Source organism: Caretta caretta, chromosome 6 (genome assembly GCF_965140235.1).
Source record: "Caretta caretta isolate rCarCar2 chromosome 6, rCarCar1.hap1, whole genome shotgun sequence".
Taxonomy (NCBI): Eukaryota; Metazoa; Chordata; order Testudines; family Cheloniidae; genus Caretta; species Caretta caretta.
Genome location: NC_134211.1, coordinates 63,032,960 through 63,055,285, shown reverse-complemented (window position 1 = coordinate 63,055,285; position 22,326 = coordinate 63,032,960). Strand labels below are relative to the sequence as shown.

Genomic DNA, 22,326 nt, shown 5'->3' with positions numbered 1-22,326 from the left:
AAGTGTCTGTCTGTATGCCCATGATCCAATAAGATAGAGTGATGGCAAACATAAATGTTATGAATTAAAGTTTTACAAATAATGTACTGTACTCTTCTAATTATTGGTATTTTTAGAAAAGAGATGACTACAGCTGAGTTATGAGCCCTCTTTAATTGATTTGAGACATATTTCTATTAACACACATTTAAGGGAGCAGTACTGATGAATTGTGTATGATATGGTACCTTTTTGCAAGCCTAAAATTGCTTTTCAGAATTACTAAATACGGAGAACTTCACTCATTACCAAAATGTAGCCACTTCAGGGGTGGAAAGTGATGATAGCTGTTTAACAGCTCATAGCATTACTCGACAGCAGATTAGGGGAGGCAGTAACCTCATTTGGAACCGGAAGTATCATAGAATCATAGAAGGTGAGGGTTGGAAGGGACTTCAGGAGGTCATTTAGTCCAACCCCCTGCTTGAAGCAGGACCAATCCCCAATTTTTGCACCAGATCCCTAAATGGCCCCCTCAAGGATTGAACTCACAACCCTGGGTTTAGCAGGCCAATGCTCAAACCACTGAACTATCCCTCCCCGCAAGTACACAGTCAGGAAGCATCAGAGACCAGAAAAATCAACAACAGTAAAACTACTAAACATAGTTAAACGTAAAGGACTTTTTAAAAAAAAATAAAAATAAAAAAAAAAAGGAAAGGAAACCTTGTCAAATTTTTGTAAACTAAAGAAACTTTTTATGTTTGTTTCATTTTAAATTAAGATGCTTAAAAGCAGTATTTTTCTTCTGCATAGTAAAGTTTCAAAGCTGTATTGAGTCAATGTTCAGTTGTAAACTTTTGAAAGAACAACCATAACGTTTAGTTCAGAGTTATGAACAACCTCTGAGGTTCTTCTGTATGTGCAGTGTAACTACTTGTGTTGGCACCTTTCCAGGACACTGGAACAAACTCTGCTACTCTTGCAAATAATTGTAGTTTAGAGATGTTTCCCCAGTGGGCAGGCTGGGTCATTCCCCGCTCCACAGTAAGCTCTCCAGTGATTTGTTCAGCCTAGTTTTAAATGCCCCACACAATGGGGGCTTTCATTGCTTACCTTGCGAGACTTAAGTGACGATACAATAGTTAGGAAGCTTAAAAGCGTTTTTCCAACTTTCTCCCTATATGTTTGATCATTTTTAATAGGGATAATGTAATATACATGTATAAGTGCCAGCAATCACACTTCCTTCACCTTTTCCCTCCCTCCTTGAAGATGGTGGAACATTTGGTCCTATCCAGTTCTCAGTTACTATTCAGAAATAATCATCAGTGGCTTGGTGAGTTTTTTAGCTAATTCCCTCATTAAAGCTATGGATTCCTCATCGAAGGGTACAAGTGGGCAGAGCCTCAGTTTTATCTTTCTTCTGATGGATAGCATTTCCTGCAGCACAGGGCACCCTAGCACTATGCTGGGACATTGGTCATTTATTTGGGTGACCAAATCCAGTATTTCTACAAGTTTCTATTGGCAGTGAGGAAGGCTGAAGTGAGGTGAGATGTAGGCCTCACCCATGCTGCTCAGCAAGACTGTTAGAACCTTGTTTAACTGTTTGTGGTTTTTCAACAGAATTTACCAAAACCACGGTGGGATGTGTGTGTGTTTTAAATATCGCTCCGAGAAGCTGTTTTAAGAACAGGAATTTTATTATTTTGTGGTTGGAGAAGGTGATCAGATGATCACTGAGTTATTTAATTGAAATGACTGTTACCAGACTTTTGAGCTGCTTAATAAATCAGAACAGCAAACTGCATTTCCAAATCTCCCTTAATACCATCTTTGACTGTAACTCTGTAACTGCTGGCAGTAACAGGCCTGTCATTGTGGTCCAGTTACTAAACTAATTGTGGCAGTTTTCAGCACGACTTATGCAATTTTTCTTCCCTTTTTTGCAACGTCATTGCAAATGCAAACAGCTCTTCATGCTTGAAGTATTAGATGGCAAGATTTTATTGCATTGGAGACAAGTTTGTGCTTTAAGCTCTCCAAGTCCCAACATGATTAGTGGAGGTTTTTTTGGGGGGGCGGGAAGTGATCTAATCCCATGGGAATGTACTCTGAAACACTTTAAATTTAAAAAGTCTGTTGTGTCTCACACAACTGGTGATTGGATATAAATCCATTTTCCCTGGTTTGAATCCACCTCAGGTTACCAAAACTTGTCCATATTGCACAAACTACCACCTCAACTATCATTAACAAGCCCTTGTTGGCTTTCTTGGGAGAGAAGGCAAATCCTGAGTGGGCTGCAAAGGCAGATGCTGTTCAGAGAGGACATCCTCCAGAATGGAGGCATTGTTGGGCAGCTTGTACTGCTGTATCCAATAGAAGTTGCAGCATCCAGGACTGTCATTCTAGGTCCTTTCACCAGCATTAAAATAATTTTAATACATATTTTCAAAAGTGAGGATAACACTGAGAACAGAAAGGGAAGAGAAACATAAATACCCAACAATTACCATTTTGGTTGCCCCAGAATTCAGTCTCCTGTCTTTCTCTTCATTGTGCTGAATTCTTTGGCAACCACTGTGTGTGCCTGTAATATGTCCATTTGCATTAATGCTTAGGGTCTTTGGCACTTCCACATCCAAGAAAAATAATTTATTTTCCACCTTATAACTTCACAAGATTTGTTCTTTTAACTTCAGGAAGAGCATTCTGAAAAGTTGTTAATTTTTATGGTGCCAACAATGTGCTAAGAGAACTGTATAGCTAAAAGCATATATAACTTTTTTGAAAACTATATAGCTAAAAGCACCAGCAGACGGTGTTTCTCCTGACAGAAGAGAAGAGCGAATGTAAAGGGTGTGTGTTGCTTTTCCAAATTGTTTCCAGTTTATTTCAGTAATAACTCTTTCCTTGGCTGCTTGTTCTGCTCCACCAGTGTAACAAGAGGCTAGTGTAGATGAGGTGCCGACAGCTTTTAGCAACAAAGAATCCTGAGGTAGATGCAGCCTTGAAAAAAAGCCAGTGATTTTTACTGTAACTTTTTTAAATCACATGTTCTTGCTGGCAAGTGATGCTGGAGTTTCCCAATGAAGTTGACAGTAAGAAGCAAACACCAATTCCTTGGTACTGAAATCAAATTCCATTGTGCGATAGAAAGTTCACTTTCTAGCATATCTTCATTTATAGGCCTGGCCCTTCCCCTAGGGGCTAGGAAGTGATTTCAGCGACTTAACCACTTAAAATGAAAATTGCTAATTGCATTGATGAAGAATGCTGAGCTGGATCATTTAGGGTGGGACTTACTTGAAACATCCCAGGGGGAAAAGTAAAAAAAATTATCATCAAATTGTCCAGCCCACCTACATTCCAGTCACACTAATCAGTAAAAAATAACCCTGTTAATGTTGTTTGCCTGTTTCACAAGAGCTGTTCCCAAGAGATACTTATAACTCGTGCTAGATCCATGTTATCCCCTGCAACTTCCTGAAATGTGTAGAAATCCTGAATAATTGGCCATAAAATTTGTTGGAGGGAGAAGCTGATCTTATATAGCATCATACTCCCCCTTCCCATCCCAGGTATGGCAAATGCAATTTAGATGGTCTGGTATTCTAGTGAGGGTGGAGGGGCTGCTCCACATGACAATCCCCCTGGAAAACCCATTAGGAAATATCCTGAGGAATTAACCTTGACTGTCAGCGTTCGTTCCTTCAAGTCCTCCTCTGCACCTGCAGACTGTCAAGCATGTGGTTTGTTGTGGGGTGGGTTGGTTGTTCAAAGAGTGATCGGGAGCCTCCAGCGCCAACATCCCAGAGGAAACTCTGCTCCCATGGCAGGGCACAGTATTGCACAGGGACTGACCCTCTGTGCAGAAGCCTCCACTCTGTATAGATGTTTCAGTCTGAGATTTCCCTGTGGATTTCAAAACCTCTCCAGGCCTCCACTTTGTCCGCATTATAGACTATTAAATCCCACTCTCTAGAAGAGATAGAATAGAAACCCCAGTTTTTTGCTTAACTTCCCTTTGCGTAGTATTTTGGTTTGGGGTTGTTTTGGTTTTTTTTGTTTGTTATACACACAAAGGTCTGGTCCATGCTGTGTGTATCTGGTTTGTTTTTTATTTGTGTGTGTGTGTGTGTGTGTGTGTGTGTGTGTGCTTGTTCTTTGCAAATGGGAAGCCATGTATTTTTAAAACTAGAAACAGAGGTGTTTGCTAACATACAAAGAGCCAGTCTGTGCCTGTCCCCTTCATGGGTGCACAAGGGAGTGGGGAGAAGGAAGAATTTAGGATGTTTTACCTGGACTTCTCTTCTCCCCCCTTGCAGGAAATATGTCTAATCTCATTACCTGTGTCCTACTTATTCTTGGGGAGGAGTTCAGGCAAGGCCATGGTCCTTCCTTACTATCACCATTCGCCACACCACATGACTCCTGAAGATACAATCCCTCCATGGATTCCCCCTAGCATTATACAACTCAAATACAGGGCTGTGCCCTAAAGGCACAAAGTGGCTGAGAGTATTATTAATGGAAAAACAAATTAATTTAAATTGGCTTGCTACTGCAGTGCCATGTATTACAGATTAATGGTGTTCTGTGGCAAACTGGCAGCAGCTGTGAACATCTGGCCCTTCTCGCTAGTTTTCAGCACTTTGAATAATTCACAAGGCTTGTATGAAGTTACATGTTTGTCTCTGGAATGTCACTCTACCTTATATGAATGAGTGGATTTTTTTTTTTATTTTTTTTTTTTTTAAGTTTTAGACGGAAAAGACTTTGTTAGGTCACTCAGTTTGTCCTCAAGAGGCCAGTGGAGGATTGTTCCCTGCAGTAAGTTCTCCAGAGCCTTGTCCAATTTTAAACTATTTGAGTAATGGGGCTTCAATTACTTTTCAGACTATTCCACATTTTAGTAGACTTCCAACACTAGGTCATTTTTCCAGCTAATCAGACAATCTGTTACTTATGTTCATCCCATTACACCTGAGTAACTCCTCTCCATTCTAGATTGTTATAGGTTCCTCAGTGATACTTCTGGTTGTGTGGTCCAAAAATCTTAATTCCTTCCCAATACTATGTGGCATTTCAAACTCCTATCTAATTTGTGGGTACTACCACCTGTAGCTTTTGGTTGGCATTACTGCTTTCCAAGTATATCTCTTCCCTTCAATATGTTTAACAGCATTTCCTGAATGTATTGGCATGCATGTTTCTATGTGTAATCTCACTTTGGTATTTCATGCCCTGTCTGTGGTGTTTCTGTCCAAACTGATATTTGCAGCACTGCATAATTTATTATCAGTGGATTTTATTTCCCTACTGTTAAATCCCTTCTTCCAGATAATTCGTACAGATTATAAAAACAGGCCTAATTCCAACTCCTTTGTTGTGTTGTTAGACACCTACTAGATTCACATTGCAGGTTAGCATTACCTTTTGTCTACAACTAGAGTCCAGACATATTTCATAAAGTATTATTGCGTTAGCCATTTAAAAAACGTCTAGGAAATTGAAGATATTTAAATACAACTATAATTAGCCTGTAGAATTTTTTTTGTTCAGATTTGTAATCCAGGGTCTCTAGCATAGAGAAATTAACTCAGTGCTAGAAGAATTAAACTCTGCTATAATAATGTAAAATTAAACCAAGCTGGTTAGTCCATTTTCCATTGCCTTCTGCTGATTGTAATCCGAAATACCCAGCTCTGTCTCATAAACCCTGTGCTTGCACCACTCTCAGAAATGAGCCCAATATGTTGGGACACTGTAGCTACTAGGTGCTATGGTAATACAAATAATAATAATTAATCATAATTAAACATTTCTTCCTTTGGAGCAGCTAGTTTTGGAGCATACAAAAGGAGACCTATTATGGACTCTAGTTTTGAGTAACATGTAGGAGGTAGAAGTAGATCAAAAAGTAGCTACCAGCCCTGTTGACCCACTGAGTAACAGTGACAACAGTACAACTAAACTTACAGTCTTCATGGGAAGGATCCTATAAAAAGCAAGTTAAACTTTTTGATTCTAAACTTTCGGAAAGGAGGATTTAAAAAAAATAAGGAAGCTAATCAAAAACGCCCTCAAGTCAAAAGTGTGGAAATTAAATCATCAGACTCAAAATAGAAGCAGTTTATATGTATACTATAATTACACAAGAATATTGAAATTACCGTGCAGAGTCAGTCACAGAAGGTCTGCATACCCTTGAACAAAAAAGAAATAAGGGCAGCAAGGGGGAAAAAAAAATCTGTGTAGTCAAATGGCATAATACAAGAGGTTATTCTGGCCAAACGGTTGTCCTCCATAAAACAGAAGTCCAGTCCAAGTGAAGCCAACAGAAAGAAGCAAACTATGGCAAATAAAACTAAAGATGGAGTTAGGAATTCGAACCACTAATCACCAAAACCTCCCAAAATCTAAGTATACTAGAAGATGAAACCCTATTAGAATTGAGTCTGCCAGATCACTATGGAGTAAAAGGACTGATTAGAGCATTAGTACATTACAGTAAAGCTAAATAACTTGTTTGCATTAGCCTTCACCACTGTCAGAGACTGAGCTGTGTGAAAACAAAGTGCTGGAGCAAACTGACATATACGACACATAAATGGATGAGAATCGTGTTTATGGGTTTTGCCAGAAGCTTGGAATGGGTGACAGGGAATGGATCACTTGATTACCTGTTCTGTTCATTCCCTCTGGGGTACCTGGCATTGGCCACTGTCGGAAGACAGGATACTGGTCTAGATGGACCTTTAGTCTGATGCAGTATAGCTATTCTTATGGGTTGAACTAAACCTTGCTATGAGTCCAGTGTAACTGCCAATTTACGTTCAAGATAAATGTAAAGAAGCCATTGGAATCAGGTGACTGAAACAGTTAAGTGGCCACTACCCCAAACACAGGCCCATGTCTATTGCCAAAATGAAGGCACATCGAAGGCCACTTAGGAATTTTGAATTATATGGGCAGGAGCTCAGCTAGGCATTGTTTGAGTAAGAGTGTGTATGTGAGATTGAAAAACAGAACAGTGACAGAAGCGGAGAGAAACCCAAGCAAAGAGTAACAGAAGTGCTGGTAATGTGGCCCTGAGGGAAAGCTAGAAAAGAGCTTTTTGGGCACAGAGTGCTGGCTGGAAAGGCAGGCTTAGAACAGCGAGCAAATGAACTGTCCCATTTGATTTCTCTTGTATTCAGAGAAATAGTACTTTATGTATATTTTTTTTGTAAATAAACAAAATTGCATCAAAGAAATACCCGACTCTCTCCAGTTTCTCACCCTAACTGGAACAACCTACAAGACCATGAATTTTTGGATAGCCACATAAGTCACAAGAGGTAACAATCTCATCAGTAACATTTGGAGGGTATAAAAATATTACTGTAAGAGATATAAACATTTGTGTTGGGAAGCATAAGCTTACCATTAACTGATAGGGTTAGAATAACCTGCTCATAGGGAAATATTTCTGTAATTGTCCATTTTAGGCTTTCTTCCATCTTCCTCTGAAGCATTTGATACTGGCCACAGGATACTGGACTAGATTAGCTAGATGAGTCTGATCCAGCAAGTGGAGTCTCTGTTAGCTGAAATGATAAGGACTTCCAGTTTTGGAGCAGAATGACTGGAGATCCTTTCCCATTGCCACTGAATTTCTGAGTGGCCACACTTTGCAGCATAGTGAAAGCTGTGAAGTTCCGGATGCCCATGTATTTAAGATCTTTTGCATTTACATGTTGTTCTCCATCCAGAGCTCTCAATATACTTTACAAATACTAATCTTCAGAATAACTCTGAGGTAAATAACTATTATAACCATATTACAGATGAGGAAGCTGAGGCTCATAGTGAAGTGACTTGCTCAAGGGCATGGAAGAAGCCTGTGACAAGCCTGGGAATAGAGCCCAAGGTGTCTGACTTGCGAGCCTGTGTTTTAACCGCAAGACCATCCTTCCTTTTCCCGTTTTACTTCTAGTGCCTGACTCTTAGGAGCATTCCTAATCCTCTGCAAAGCATTTCCCAATATCAGACCTGAATCTTGTACTACAGTGTGTTCAAGTAGCCAGTGTGTAGAATCAGTGAACGGTTTAAAGCTTGCCTTCTAGGCATCACTTGTACTGGAAACATTTACTGAGCAGCTTCTGCCTTTTTACTCCTAAGGCTTTTTTCTGGAATGTTTGTCCACCAAGCTAAGATAAGAACTTCAAGAAATGCACTTGGTGTAACCTTGCACAATTGGCCTGATGCATGCTAATGATTGACAGTTGTGATTTGGTTGGAAAGAATGCCATAGAAATAAGGCAAGTTGCATGAACGAATGTGATCATGAATGTCTAGCATGGACAATAGCATGAAAAGGGTGAGGGTCATAACTGGTATTTTCTGTGGAGACTTGCCGAAATGAGTTGAAATGTCACCTTGTTCAATTTGGTGACTGCCCAAGAAGAGATGTAGGTGAGGAGAAAGAACTTTCCAAATTTCTCAGGTTACTAGAGGTCTTACCATTTTGTAAGTTTTGAAGCATTTGGCCAGGCTGTCTCTGTCTTGCTGTTTTTGTTTTTTTTTAAAAATAATTTATGACCTCTTTCTTTCATGCATACATCTCAAATGTGGTATGTTCATTCTAGTCCCAAAGTTAATTGTGTCTCACAGATTTAACATCCCTTCACTTTTACCATTGAAAAGTCCTGCCAGAAATAAAGTACCATGAAACTGAAGTTATGGAAAGAGTTATTTACATAAATGGAATAAATCCTACATTTTAAATCAAGTAATTTTGTGTCCTTCTCATTCTGGGTTGTTCTTGTCACACATTGTGTCCCTCATTTATGCATTGCCAGATTGAGAGGTGAGCTTTCTGGGGTAGAGGAATAGAAATCAGCTGATGAAAGCTTTCACTAAGGGAGAATACATGTTCCATGCTATTCACGTAAGCTACAAAGAAAGGCTGCTATAAAAGCTGTATTTGAGATTGTTTGGTTTTGGTTCCCCCCCAGCCTGGCTGCCATTTAGTGTCATTGCAGCTTTTCCTACAGAAAATGGCCATTTGATGGAAATTTCACTACTCTCCATTTCAGGAGAAAATGTTGCTAGTTAATTAGGACAACATAGGAATCGAACTACAGTACCATATTTGTTCTGAAGTAGCTCAAATATGGGGACAAAGGGGGAAAGAAACCTGATGAGCAGAGCCACTTAGGGGAAAAGGCAGTTCAGTTTAAACCTAACAAGCAAGCTGTGTATGTTGTGGGTTTGGGTTTTTTGGGGGTGGTTTTTGGTTGGTTGGTTTGTTTGTTTTTTTAAGTTAGGATTGCTGCAGGCAGCATAGCTCAGTAAACCACGTTCAGCTTTCTAAAAGATGTATTTTGACCTCAGGAGTTATATTTTGATAGATCATTTTCCTTCCTCTGTAGTTGTTTTCATTTTTGACTTTTAAAGAACAGTGCTGTTTTTGCTCACATTCTTCATTATGACATTTCCTTATTTAAACATACAAGTGCGTGTTCTCAAAACAATTATACTTACATATAAATACATTGAAGAATCAAATCTGTGAAAAGCTGTCATTGGGAACTAGACCTAATAAAATACAGAGAGCTTCTCACACTTAAATGTGAGTCACTAATGTAGGACCTTACAGGTACTACCATTGTTTTCTGGCACTCCCCTTTGTGTAGCCAGTGTGGATTACCTCCTTTGCCTCATGACAAGGAATCACACCCAGTGGAACAATGCTCTTTTGCTCCATTTCATTACCTGCAAATTATCTTGCAATCTTTACCACTGATAAAGGAAGGCACAATGATTGGTGAACCAATCTGTGAATTTATCTCTGCCTCAAACTTAGACTCTTGGTCTTCTGCTTCAAACAAGCCAGCTTCACTTGCAGTTCAATTAAATATGTTGCTGTTCTTTTATATGAGATGAATACGTTTATCACACTTATCCCAGAGTTCTAAAACTTCCCATATTTTTTATTTAGGAGGTTGAAGTGTGTAGTCTCCAAGGACAGATTTGCTGGAGGTATAGTCCTCAGTGAAGCTGCATTCTTTCTGCAGTAACTTTTATGTGCAGATTTGATATTCTATTTGTCAACCCAAGAGTTACAGAGTATAGTTAAGATGAATTGTTACATATAGTGTGCTCCAATTCAGTTCCCTTCTTCTTTCTTCTGTTTAACTAGGTGGGATCGGCAGGGTTGTTAATGGTGCCTTTATGGTGTTGAAAGGTCATCGGTCAATTGTAAACCAGGTCCGGTTTAATCCCCATACCTACATGATTTGCTCCTCTGGTGTTGAAAAGATTATAAAGGTAAGAGAACAGTCATTGTCATAAATACATTTTTCCTTTTAAAAACTGATATTGAAACAGCACCTTAGTTTTGTTAATGACTCACCCACCCACCCCGGCCAAGGTTTGATGCCAAGAGGGCTTGCCCCTTTATCTGTCTGGCCCCAAACAGGGCGTGTGTCCCATGAGTTGTCATGACTTCACAGCAGGGGTTCTCATAGTATGGACTATGTTTTAATGTTTGTCTGTCTTATGGACACTCTCCCCTTCATAATACCCTGCCATTTGCAATCATATTCCTGTGGCAACAACAGCAATTGCATACATAGAAAAGTAACATTAGGAAAATGTCTGTGTGGGGGTTTCTTAGCTCTTTTTTTTTTTAATATAATTTAATTTAGCATCTGGATACAGAACAACAGTTAGCACCACGTGACCTGCAGCCCTTAGCTGATCATCAGCAAGTGCTGCTGTTTGGCAGCAGTGTTCTGAAGGCAATGGCTCAAGTTGGCTAGCCTATCAAGTGGATATCATTTGTCTTTTACCCAACTCTTTAATTTGGGCCACATTTTTTTTCCATATATTTGAATCCATATTACACCAGTGCCATGTTCCTGATGTTTGATGTTGTCTCTACTTTTTTTAATAGCAGATTTTTTTCAGTTAAATATAGTGTTTTATTAGAGACTGGCAAAAGTCCAATTTTCAGTCTAAATCCCTTTGAATTTCAAATGGTGTGGGGGCATAGGGTCAGATCTGAATTTTGTGGATTTGAATCTTCCCCCATGGTTTGGTTCCTGCTTGGACCTGAAGAAAAAGGAACCTATTTTCCAGTTTCATTTGGAGCATATCTAAAGTCTCAAGAGAGTTTGGCCCGAACTGGCAGAAATGTCGTATGATCAGTTATCTCATATGATTTCTGACATTTTGGGCTGAAATTTCATGAGAACATCCTGGAAGGGTTCAGTACAACTGAACCTTAGCCTATATCCGACCCAGGTACTACCTCCTGGGTCCATTTCGAATTTTTCACAAAAGCGTATTAAGTGCTTGTACAATGACAACATGAATAAGTGGAGCTGTATAAGTTACCATATCTTTGTATGTATTCAAGAGGGGATGGACATTGCTAGATGTTAGAATTGTCTCTTCTCTGTAGTCTGCATTTAAAAATGTGTAGAATTTTCAGAAGGCCGGTGCCTATCAGAAACTACATGGAATGCAGAGGTCTATCCTATTTTGCTATCAAGTACTTCTCTTGGGGGGGCATAAGATAAGTTGGCTTCTGTTCCTGAGTTGTCCTAGGTGTTTGTACAGCACTTCCCATGCTTTGCATGCCACTGCAATGGAAATAAGTAATTCTGTTTCACTATTCCTGTTGACAGACCTAGACTGACCAAATTTCTAACCATGAAAACTGATCCTGCTTCAAACCATTTGCTGAATGGCTTTGTAACATTCTTGAGTGCAGGTGGCTGTAATGGCGGTTGTTTGAGTATAACTAAATGCTTTTAGTCAGTTACAAATTAACCTTTACCCTGCCAATAAATGTTTTAATAGTCTGCAAGTTGGGCATTGGGCCATACTCCCAAGAATTTGGGCCACGTCTCATCCCTATCCGCTTCATTCACATTCCAACTATTAACAGCCTTTAGAATCTTATCCTAGTTCCACTTTCTTCTTCGTGTCTTTTTCTGTGACACTTTTTTTAGTTTTGCACCTCCACTCTCCTCCTCTTCTTTGTTTCCATTTTCATTTATATTCTCCTGAGAGACTTTTGTGTGTGTATTTAAAACAAAAGAAAATATCTGGATTGCATCATCCTAAATATGGATTTTGACAAAGTCTGTTGTATAGTCTTTAGAAGCGTATTGACTTTCAATTTCTAACAGACTGCCTGTTTCTATTTAAACGCAATTCTGCCAGAGGAATTTTTGGCTCTGTGAACTTAATTCATACAGTCTAAAGTCCCTCTTTTGGATTTGGGATATATTGACCCTTTACCCTGTGAATCCTTCCTGCATGACTGTGCTTAGTCTGTTGGATTAACTTTGGCATAAACACATCCCCTGTGTTGCTTTTGTGTACTTTTTTTTTTTCCTCTTTGTCTAATGATTAAAAGCTTGATTCGGTTAAGTGTTCATTCTTAGGTTGTGTAACTCTTTCAAAGACCTCTCTGCTCCAGCGCTTCCTTTAAAAGACAATTTCTGTTGTCACAGTGTGTGTGATGGAACTTGCTTATCTGTTTTGAAAAAACTGAAGCCTTTAAGATCACAAGTTGGGGGGGAAAAAGTTTAGTAAAATCCAGGCAACTCCACACATGAAAAAGGCAGAACTTCTTGCCCTTTGGTTATTGTACATCATCGGTCTGGCTCAGCTAATTATCCTTCTCATTTAGGGGCCAGCACGACTTGAGTTCAAGTCTGTTGCCAGCATTTGAGCTCATTTCCAGTGCTGAGGTCTGCAGTGCAGTACTGCATGTGAAGGTTGCTAACCTATTAGAGGTACCATTTTACATGCAGCAGTTATCAAACTGATCTGCAGAGCAATTGCTCATCATGGAAAGTAGGTAGGTTACATGGTGCTGGTTGCTTCTCCTGGTTTCCAGTTCCTGTTACAAGTGTCCAGGCTCTTCATTGCAAAGAAAAGCCTGGTGGCCAATAAAAGCAGCTGCCTGTAAGAAGGTAAAGTCAATTTAGCTCCTTCTGCTAAGGGTCCATGCTATGTATTTGGATGAGAAGCTTCAGGAACTACCAGAGGGAATGATGTCCAGGAAAAAAGGCAGCCAGTCAGTCTGTCCGGGGAGAAGAGGAAGAAAAGGACCAGGTGGCAGAGATACATGTGGAGGGCAGAAGCAGACCAAACAGGTGGATGGAAAAGATGAGAGTTTTTTATTGCGTTAAAGCCTCTCAAAAATGTATATCCTTTCCTATTGTGACTTTTTCATTTAAGCAATTGCTGTAGCTGCCCCAGGGATGTCATGATATTACAAGTGAGAAGGAAGATGTACAACTGACCTCTAAAACTGGTTTTCATATCTTTCTTAAAAGCTCTTCCCTTCCCTTCACTACCACTCGAAAAAATCCTTGTTTTATATTTTTTTAAATGAAGATGTAAAGACAACCTTTCAGCTATTGACTAGTGTTCTATTTCCTCAGCTATAGGAGGTCTGTGATGAGTTAAAATGTGGATACAAGTAATTGTTTGGGTTTTAATTTTTAGACTAGCTTTACTAAATTTAGCACTTGTTAGCAGTGCCTTACTTCAATACCAACATCTAGGTATAATACAGACCAGCTATTTGAGATTCCCACGCACTTTTGCCAACACACTTGCTATTTTAGTGCTGGGTCCCAAATGAAGGCCAAATTAATCTCTGTCTTAACTCTAATAAAATCAGTGGTTTTACTCCAGGGGTGGCTTTGGCCTTTGATTTTTAAAATGAACCCACTTGACTGTATCTCATTGGCTTGGACTTTTGATGTTCACCAGACTTGAAAACATGGCACGTAAGAAGCTTTAAATTCAAATCTGGATGTTTATTTTGAGGGTATAGTTAAACCCAGAGTACTTCAGATAGCCCTGATTGAGCCTCATCATGCTCATTTTGCTCAGGATTAAAGTGTGTTTGAATCCATATTACCAGAGAGGAAGTGCTGGATGCATTACCCCCTGGGTATAGCTCTCTCTTTCCAAGTGCAGGTTTCTGAAGGGAGGACATAGTTTTGAAGAGTGTAGAAGTGAGTTAAGGTACTGGTTTCATAGCTGCTCCTTGCAGTTTTATTTAGAGTAACATCTTTCCTACAAACTGCAATCCTTTACAATTAAATGACAGAATGAAAAAATGGTCTGACACAGAGAGATGCAGATGAGGCACTCCCACCAGCACCTGTGAAACCAGAGAGGAGGTCTGTCAAGCTGGGTAGGGGATGCTGGGTGTACAGAGGGACTGTCCATAGGACACAAACTAAAGCGAGTCCAGGGAGAGTTTTAAGAATGAATGCCATTTTTGCATTAAATCCTAAAATGAATAGCAGCTTTGGTGTTTGAGAATGAGTGGTGATGTTCCACTTGTTTGAAAATTACCAGTGTGTCAAGTATAGGAAAATCTTTTCACCCTTGTTTCTGTGGTGACAAGCCAATGTCTACATGGCTATCTGCTGCTGCTTGGTAGGATAATCTGATGTAGTCAGGTGGCTCTAATTAATTATTTTCACTTACATTAAGAGCATAACTTTTTTTCAGTTATTTTGACATGGTATATAAATTATGTGCAGTACCTCATGGATTTTCCTGGATTATGACCTCTCCCCAAGTCTGAGACACTTGGGGCTGCATTTCTCTTCCTGTGAATAACAAAGGCAGCTCAGACTTGTAAGTAGAGCTCCAGTGCTCAATTACGCCCTTTGCATGATCATCCCAAGCTTCCTTGTCCCTGATCAAGCAGATAATTCTGCACTCAGCTATCTGTTGCCCTCCCAGGTTTTAAAACCAAAATTTGGGAGTAGTGTTTGTCTCCTCTCCTCTCCTCTTTCTACTGGGAGATGAATTCTTTTAGGGATTGTTACCTGCCAAGCTTATTATCTTCATTTGTTCCACATCCCTCAGTGTGGTAGTCACCCAGACAGGACAGGCTAAAGGCCAAGGCATTTTGTTTATGAAGAAACCCAGTTCAGGTTCCACAAGGGAAACTCTGCCCCAATTGCTCCTGAACCAGGAGAGATTCCTCCAGAGACACTTTCACAAGAGCAGGCCAGATCAGTTTTCTTTCACTGCTTGGGACCTAGTTCCTGTTCTTTACAGGCAGGCATATTTTGGGGGAAGAAATTCAAAAGTCCCTGTAATTCAAAAATTCAAAACTGTAGGGATGTTTCATTACTGCGTAGCCTTCTGGGCTCAGGGTGGAGCCCAAGTTCTGGGAGGTCCTAGAGAGCCCCAGATCCAGCCCAAGCCCAGAATTCTACACAGCAATGAAACAGTCCCACAGCCTAAGCCATGTGAACCAGAGTTGGCTGGCATGGACCAACTGCAGATTTGTTGGGTTTTTTTGCTGTGTAGACATACCCTCAGTCTCTCTGCTCCCAATTTCAATGGCCCTTGGCTGCAAGGAGCAGCAGCTCTGGGATGCTCCATTGCTCTGTTGCATGGGTGGCAAGTGAACCGCCGGCTGGGTTCCCTTGCACCCGAGGCTCCACCCCTTCCATGTTTCCCCCAGTCCCCCCGCTGGAGCCCAGAGCCCTTTCACTGTGGCCACAGGCCTTGCCCCAGGAGGGAGGGCGGTGCAGCTCCAGTCCCAGAGCACTGGGAGAGAGGGGCGGCGCGGCCCCATCCCAGGAGTGCCAGGAGGGTTGTTGGCATGGCCTTGGGCCCCAGAGCGTCAGGAGGAAGGGCAGGTGGCACGGCCCGAGCCAGGGCTACCACATAGGGAGACTGGAGTCATGCAAAGCAGGAGGGGGAGGCCTGGTGGCAGAGTGTGGGCAGGGTCATGCCATTTGGGGAGGCACAGCCTCCCCCAGCCTATGACACCCGCCGCCCATGGCAGTCCAGTAGGCATGTGGTACAGGATGGAGCATGCTCAGTACAGATGGAATCGGCAGAGAATTTATCTGCCAAATTCTAACGAGTCTCCACTAAGCATTTACAAACTGAAATATTTCAAAGGCTCATAACTTGGCCAAATTTGGACACTTTTCATAGGAACAGCAAAAGGCACATCCCTAACACAGCCTCCCTCCTTGACAAATTTAAAATTCTTGCTAAGGATGTAGGTTCTCAAGTTTCTCCATGAAATCATTGTTGTAAACATTTTTTTTAACATGGGCAAAACCAGTCTAGTTTTTCCTGTTCTTTCTGGGAAATGGCTCAACCACTTTTTCTATAACTTTTCCCAAAAAAACTTCAGTCTGAGGCAGACACCCAACATGGAAACTTGCAGCCCAAACAATTAGTTTGGGAGCATTCTAAGGGACTGAAAATTGGGTCTTTGCAATGGCAGCACTGGGCAACCCTGAGTATAGGTGCTGCTACCAGCTCTGTCTACAATACATATATACATAATTATAATATTGGACTTATATTAATCATTAGCCAGGTGATAGTGGTTAGTGTCAGAGTCCAGATTAATGCTTTAGTCTTGTTTTTTCTCCATCTCGAAATAAAAGAAAGAGGTGAGAGGATCTAAGTATTGCATTAGCTAGTGCATCCTTAGATCCCGACAGAGAACTGGTATTCTGTTCTTTCATCAAGAAAACTTCTAGTAGCACTGGGCTCTGCACCGGTAGCATAGCCAAGACTGTTGACACTGACTGACTAAATTTCCCAACATCACTGCCCAGCTCCCCTTCAAAGTTAGCGTAAATAAATATCTAAACATTCTTACTTCCCTCTCTTTCATGGGAATGCAGGAGTGGGGGATCTTTTTGACTAGATCTGCTGCAGTCCCTTGACATCAGGTGCATCGAGGGATGGGGAAGTCAATCTCTCACATAACCTTTTAATTCAGGACTGTTTAGCAGATGTACTAGTAATATCCAGCTTTTTACCTGCATGCATTGAGCATCCTGATCACTGAGCAGATATACATATAATATGCAACTGGATGAAATGTCATCGCACATCATTACAAGTGATCCTAGTTTCCTGGGAAACAGTGCCTTCATTATTGGTTAGACTGTACTGTAGGCAACAAAGTATTCTTACCCATAGTGAGAGAGCAACACCTATTTATACAAAAATAGAACACTGATGTTTGCAAGAAATATTATAGTCTGAAATACCGAAACTATTGGAGATTTGTGATGTGAGCTGCCAAGGGAGGAAAAACTCCTTTAAAAAAAATCTGGAATTGGGTGAAAGGAACAGTTCTCCAAGTACTATAAGTTCTTGTTTGGGAGGCGGGGGACAGTGAAGTCTAAAACATGATCTTATATATCATAATCTTTGCATTTGTACTGCTGTAGTATTTGAAATGCTTTTAAATAGTATGTATTTTAAAATAGAGTGAGAGAGTGAGTGTGTGTGTGTGTGTATGTGTGTGTATGTATATATATATATATAATATGCAATGTATTCTTCTGTTTCACTCTTTTACAGATCTGGAGTCCTTATAAGCAGCCTGACTGCACAGGAGATCTGGATGGTAGAATTGAGGATGATTCACGTTGCCTCTATACTCATGAAGAGTACATTAGTCTTGTGTTGAACAGTGGCAGTGGTCTGTCCCATGATTATGCCAACCAGTCTGTCCAGGAGGATCCACGAATGATGGCATTCTTTGACTCCCTCGTGCGTCGGGAGATTGAAGGCTGGAGTTCTGACTCCGACAGTGACCTTAGTGAAAGCACCATCTTGCAGCTCCATGCTGGAGTAAGTGAACGCTCCGGGTATAGCGAATCCGAATCCTCTGCCTCTCTGCATCACTCCCCACCGCAAATGGCAGAAGAATCAGATGAAACAGCCTATAACTTAGGGACCTTAAGATCAACAGAATCTCCGCCAGCGAGAGAAGATGTGGCTTCTCGTCAACAGAGGCTATCTGCACTTAGAAGATATCAGGATAAACGTCTCCTGGCTCTTTCCAATGAGTCTGATTCTGATGAGAATACCTGTGAGGCAGAACTGGACACAGACCTTTTCCCACGGCCAAGGTCCCCAAGTCCTGAAGAGAATGAATCTAGCAGTTCTAGCAGTAGTAGCAGCACAGATGATGAAGAGGAATTGAATGAAAGACGTGCATCGACACGTCAACGCAATGCATTAAGACGACGACAGAAAATGCAAAGGGAAGAGAGGACTAGTACAAATCCAGAAAATGTGAGCACCTACATAGGTGAGGATATCTATGATTACCCACAGATTAAAGTAGATGACCTTTCTTCTTCTCCAGCTTCTTCACCTGGAAGAAGTTCCACTAATATGGAGGTCCTCAAAGAAAGGGCCTCTCCTTGCTCAGATAGTGAATCAGTAGAGAGAAAGATTTACAAAGCTTACAAATGGCTTCAATATTCTTATATATCCTATTCCACTGGTAAAGATGGTGAATCCTCTCATGAAGAGGGGGAGAATGATGAGGGGAGACCGGGAACTAGTGGAAGACACAGTACAGCACCCTCATTAAATAAGGAAGATGCTAGTAACTTGAGTTTATTAGTTCCTCAAGGTGCCCAAGATATTTCTACTGAAAGCCACAGCAAAGAAACTTTAAAGGAATATGGTATGGTAGAAAACTCTAGTAATGGTCAAGATCACGAACGCGACAATCAGCGACGGATGGAGGATCAAGAAAGCACATCCCAAGACACCAGCAGTGGGTCTGCAGAACATTCTTTTGAGACTAAAAAGCTCAATGGAAAAGCTATCTGCAAAGGGCTAAGTAGTCGTACCGAAGAGCCATGCACTCAAACTGCAGGACTTCTAGTACAGAAAAACAGCCCGAAGTGTCAACCAGCATCAAGCCACCACTCATTGGCTGTTTCCAAGGATTCACTCTCTGCTGCCGCCATCTGTAGTGGATCTGGTCATTACTCCAGAAACCAAACTGATGACAGTGAGGACAGAAACCTTGAGACATCCTGTGTAAATCACAATAATGGCCACTTACATCCTTGCCCTTCATACTTCAACAATGGACAGAGATTTGGAGAGCAGGAGACTGTAACCCAAGGACTACAATCACACTTAAATGCTGATAATGGCAACATTGTACAGACAGGTGTGACCTTGCACAAAGACTGTTGCCTGTCTGAAATGGACTCTAACAGTTACAGTGTGGGGACAAAAGAGGATATCAGCAACTTGCATCTGATAGACAGCGAGAGCTCTCAATCTCTTGGAGGACTGAAAAGGCACAGAGCAGAGTTTGAAGACACAGATTCAGAGAATTCTTCATCAGAAAAGAAGTTAAAAACATGATAAATCAAAACATCTGTTTAGCACACACTCTCTTGGGTGCGTGCTCGCTCTCTCCTTAAAAAAAGAAAAACAGGAAGTATTAAAGGCACCTAGAGCTGGGGTCTAAAATGTTGCATTTCTGACTCTCCATTCCATTCTTCAGTGAGTCTATTTTAGATTGCCTATAGCTCGTGCTGTATAAAAATCCAATCAACTCTCTGATAATAAGACTGAGTATAGTGTACCCATTCAAGGTTCTGTTAAAGTAAATCCTTATTAAGACAGTTGACTTATTCTTGTGTGAACGTGTGTTGTTTGTTCAGCCAGCCACCTAATATGACTGGTGTTAATGTAAGTAATCTGCTGAAAAGGAGTTTTTGCATATTGATAGTTGTTATACATTACAGGCTTTACGGTCTCATGAAGGATGATTGTTGAATTAGACCACACTGGTAGTGGTGTGTAGTGTGTTCTTTAAAGAAAAGGGGAGCAAATGGGAAAAAGCGCTCTGGCCCCGTATTCCACTTCAGAAAGTAAAGAAGTGTCAGACATGTTTTGAAAATATCCTCCTTGTTTATGTATGTGGAGATACTTCATAAAGCACTTACGTTGATGTACTTCAGTGAAGTAATTTTAATATGAATACAAAGGTGTAGGAAACAAGCCTCTTTCCAAAATCAACTTAGGCTGTTCCTCTGATACCTTTCTACCTTTTTAAAAAAAAAGTTAATACAGTTGCATCGTTATGCTGAGATATTGATGTTTGGTGTTAGAAGTGTGAATTGATGTAGACCCAACTCCAATCAAAGGCCATTCAAATGTGGCACAGAAAAAGACCCTTGAATATGCCTGGCATACTTTGGTTCATTGTCACTGGAGCGTGACCCTGAACGCAGGGATGTATAACAAAAGCATTACCTTCTGTGTGCGTACTTACAAGAGGCAATCCATCAAAGAAAGAGGGTGATTATTGTAGATTGGAGGGAGGGAAGGATGTATAATGTATCTGATACAACTTTTCAAGCCTTTCCAATTTTGCTGTTCATTTGTATCAGAATTGGTCTTATTCATCACACTAGGGAGCTTATGCAAATAGGCTGGTATTGGAGTACATGGTTGGTTTTTCCTCTGCCATGCTGCAATATTGAAATTGCAGCTGGACCTGTGGATTCCAGCTCAACAAGTATTTGTATGTATGAGCTATTTTCAGAGTAGTTGCCCCTAAATGTGGGTACGCTGAAACTTAGGAGGTGTCTTGTGTCAGAGAGGGGTGGCTTTGCAGCTTGTCGCTGTGAAGCTGGTCTATCATCCTGGAAGGATGGGTCATGTTGGCTGGGCCCTGTTTTTACTAGAGTGCAGTAGTCCAACAGCCCTGGCACGCTTGGTGTACTGGGGCAATGGTACTACCGCCCACACAATTAGATGAGAGGAATTTAGGGAGGAAAGAGAAAACCGTTACACAGGGAGTAAAAATTACTTGTTTGGTTCTGTTAGCATTGATAAAAGAAAAAAATGCTTCTGCTGAATCTAGTAGTTGCTAGAAAGTGCTAGCAAAGGCTGCCTGATTTTCAGGAATAAGGAACTGTGTCTGGGAAGCCATTTTTGCAATACCATTCTGTTCAGCTTGTGGTCCAGCACTGGTTTCAGAGTAACTGCCTCACAGATACACTGTGCCTGGAGGACAGGTAAAATGCCCTGAAAAAAGAAAATGAAAGACAGAGAGAGCTTCTGAAAGGATGATGGAAGGAAAGAGAGGAGAAGGGAGAAGAATGTGCTACTCTTGTGGGAACTGAAAAACCTTGATGAATTAGGAGGAGGGGAGAGCCATTATGTGCCATAGATGATTTCCTCTCTCCCGGTCAGGGTCAGCTTTTCGAAGGGAAAACTCTGATGGTGAATGATACAATATTTAACAAGCATGTAAGAAGATTGGAGGGGGGAAATGTTTTCAAAACAAGTATAAGTAGCATCAAGGAAGTGTTAATATTTTGCTATCTTACCAGTGGAAAAACATTTCTGTAATAGTGGGACTCAGATTGCTGTAATTGAGATGGCTTCTTAGAGTGTCTTTGTTTATACTTTGGAAAAAAAAAAACTGTTGTAAATCCTGGTTTTGTAAGCCCAAATCTTAAGGTTGCAAAAGCAAAAAAATCTATCTTTTAAAGTTCATTAAATTGGAAACTTTTTTTTTTATCCTTTACAGTCACTTTTTCCCCCCTCCTGTGCATGTGCTATGAAATACTTGGAATTCCTGACCAAATACTCCGCTGAAAAGCATTACAATAAGCAAGGTCTTTTCTTAGAAAGTAACACACTAAGAATTCAAATTTATTTTCTTACTATAAACAGAAGAAAAGCTCCCCAGGGCTCAAAGTTCAGCTCTGTTTTATAACCTCAGGCGTGGGGACTCATTATGGCTTCCCAAAGATGTACACTCTCCAATGATTCCCTAACCTTCACACTTTCAGCCCTTTATCTGAGCACCTGTGCTAGGGGAGGGGGGGAAGTAGGGCTGAGATTTAACCACTTGTTCACCAGAGATTAGATAGCATTGCTGTTCATTAGGACCACAGCTTCAAATCCAGTATGATCTGTTCAGCTCTCCATGCTTCCAAGAGGGATACATTTTAGTACCAGGACACTGCATCTCCTTGCCAAGACCCTTTTTAAAAAAAATCCAGGTCCTGTGTGCTCTGCATGGACATTAACAAATAAAACACTTTCTATCAGAGGCCGGTCTCCGAGCCTACATTGGTTTGCTGCATCCCTGACTTCTGCCCTGCACCCCAGAATTTTAGTGCTGGTCTGTGTATATGAGAGACCCGTTCAAAAGCATTTTATCCTATTTTTAGTGTAAAATGGAAAATCTTTATGAACATGTAACTTAAAACATTTTCATCTAAGGATTTTAAATCTTTTCTAATCAGCTCTAATTGTACTTGGGGATAAAAGGTGCTATATCAATATTTTTCTACCTTGTTAGCAACTACGACCCTTCACCTTTGCTATTCATTTAACTGCATTTTGTCCCCAAGAAACTTCATGGGGGATAGAAAAGAGGAATCCCCTTTTCTGTCTCCTCATAGTGTAATCTTCTTTAATGGGTTCACCTCCTGACACTCGTCTATGAATCCACAGGGTACATTTGCCATCTTC

At 40.8% G+C, this 22,326-nt stretch overlaps 1 protein-coding gene across 1 annotated transcript in view; it reads left to right on the top strand.

Annotated features, from left to right (window-relative positions):
- DCAF5 (DDB1 and CUL4 associated factor 5) overlaps positions 1 to 21,363 on the top strand; it is a 108,658-nt gene extending 87,295 nt beyond the window's left edge. Inside the window, exons 8-9 of the mRNA XM_048852276.2 lie at positions 10,175 to 10,302; positions 17,374 to 21,363. Coding sequence (XP_048708233.1) covers positions 10,175 to 10,302; positions 17,374 to 19,191 — 1,946 coding nt within the window. The 3' untranslated portion in view covers positions 19,192 to 21,363. The remainder of the gene's footprint in view (positions 1 to 10,174; positions 10,303 to 17,373) is intronic.
- The last annotated feature ends 963 nt before the right edge of the window (positions 21,364 to 22,326 follow it).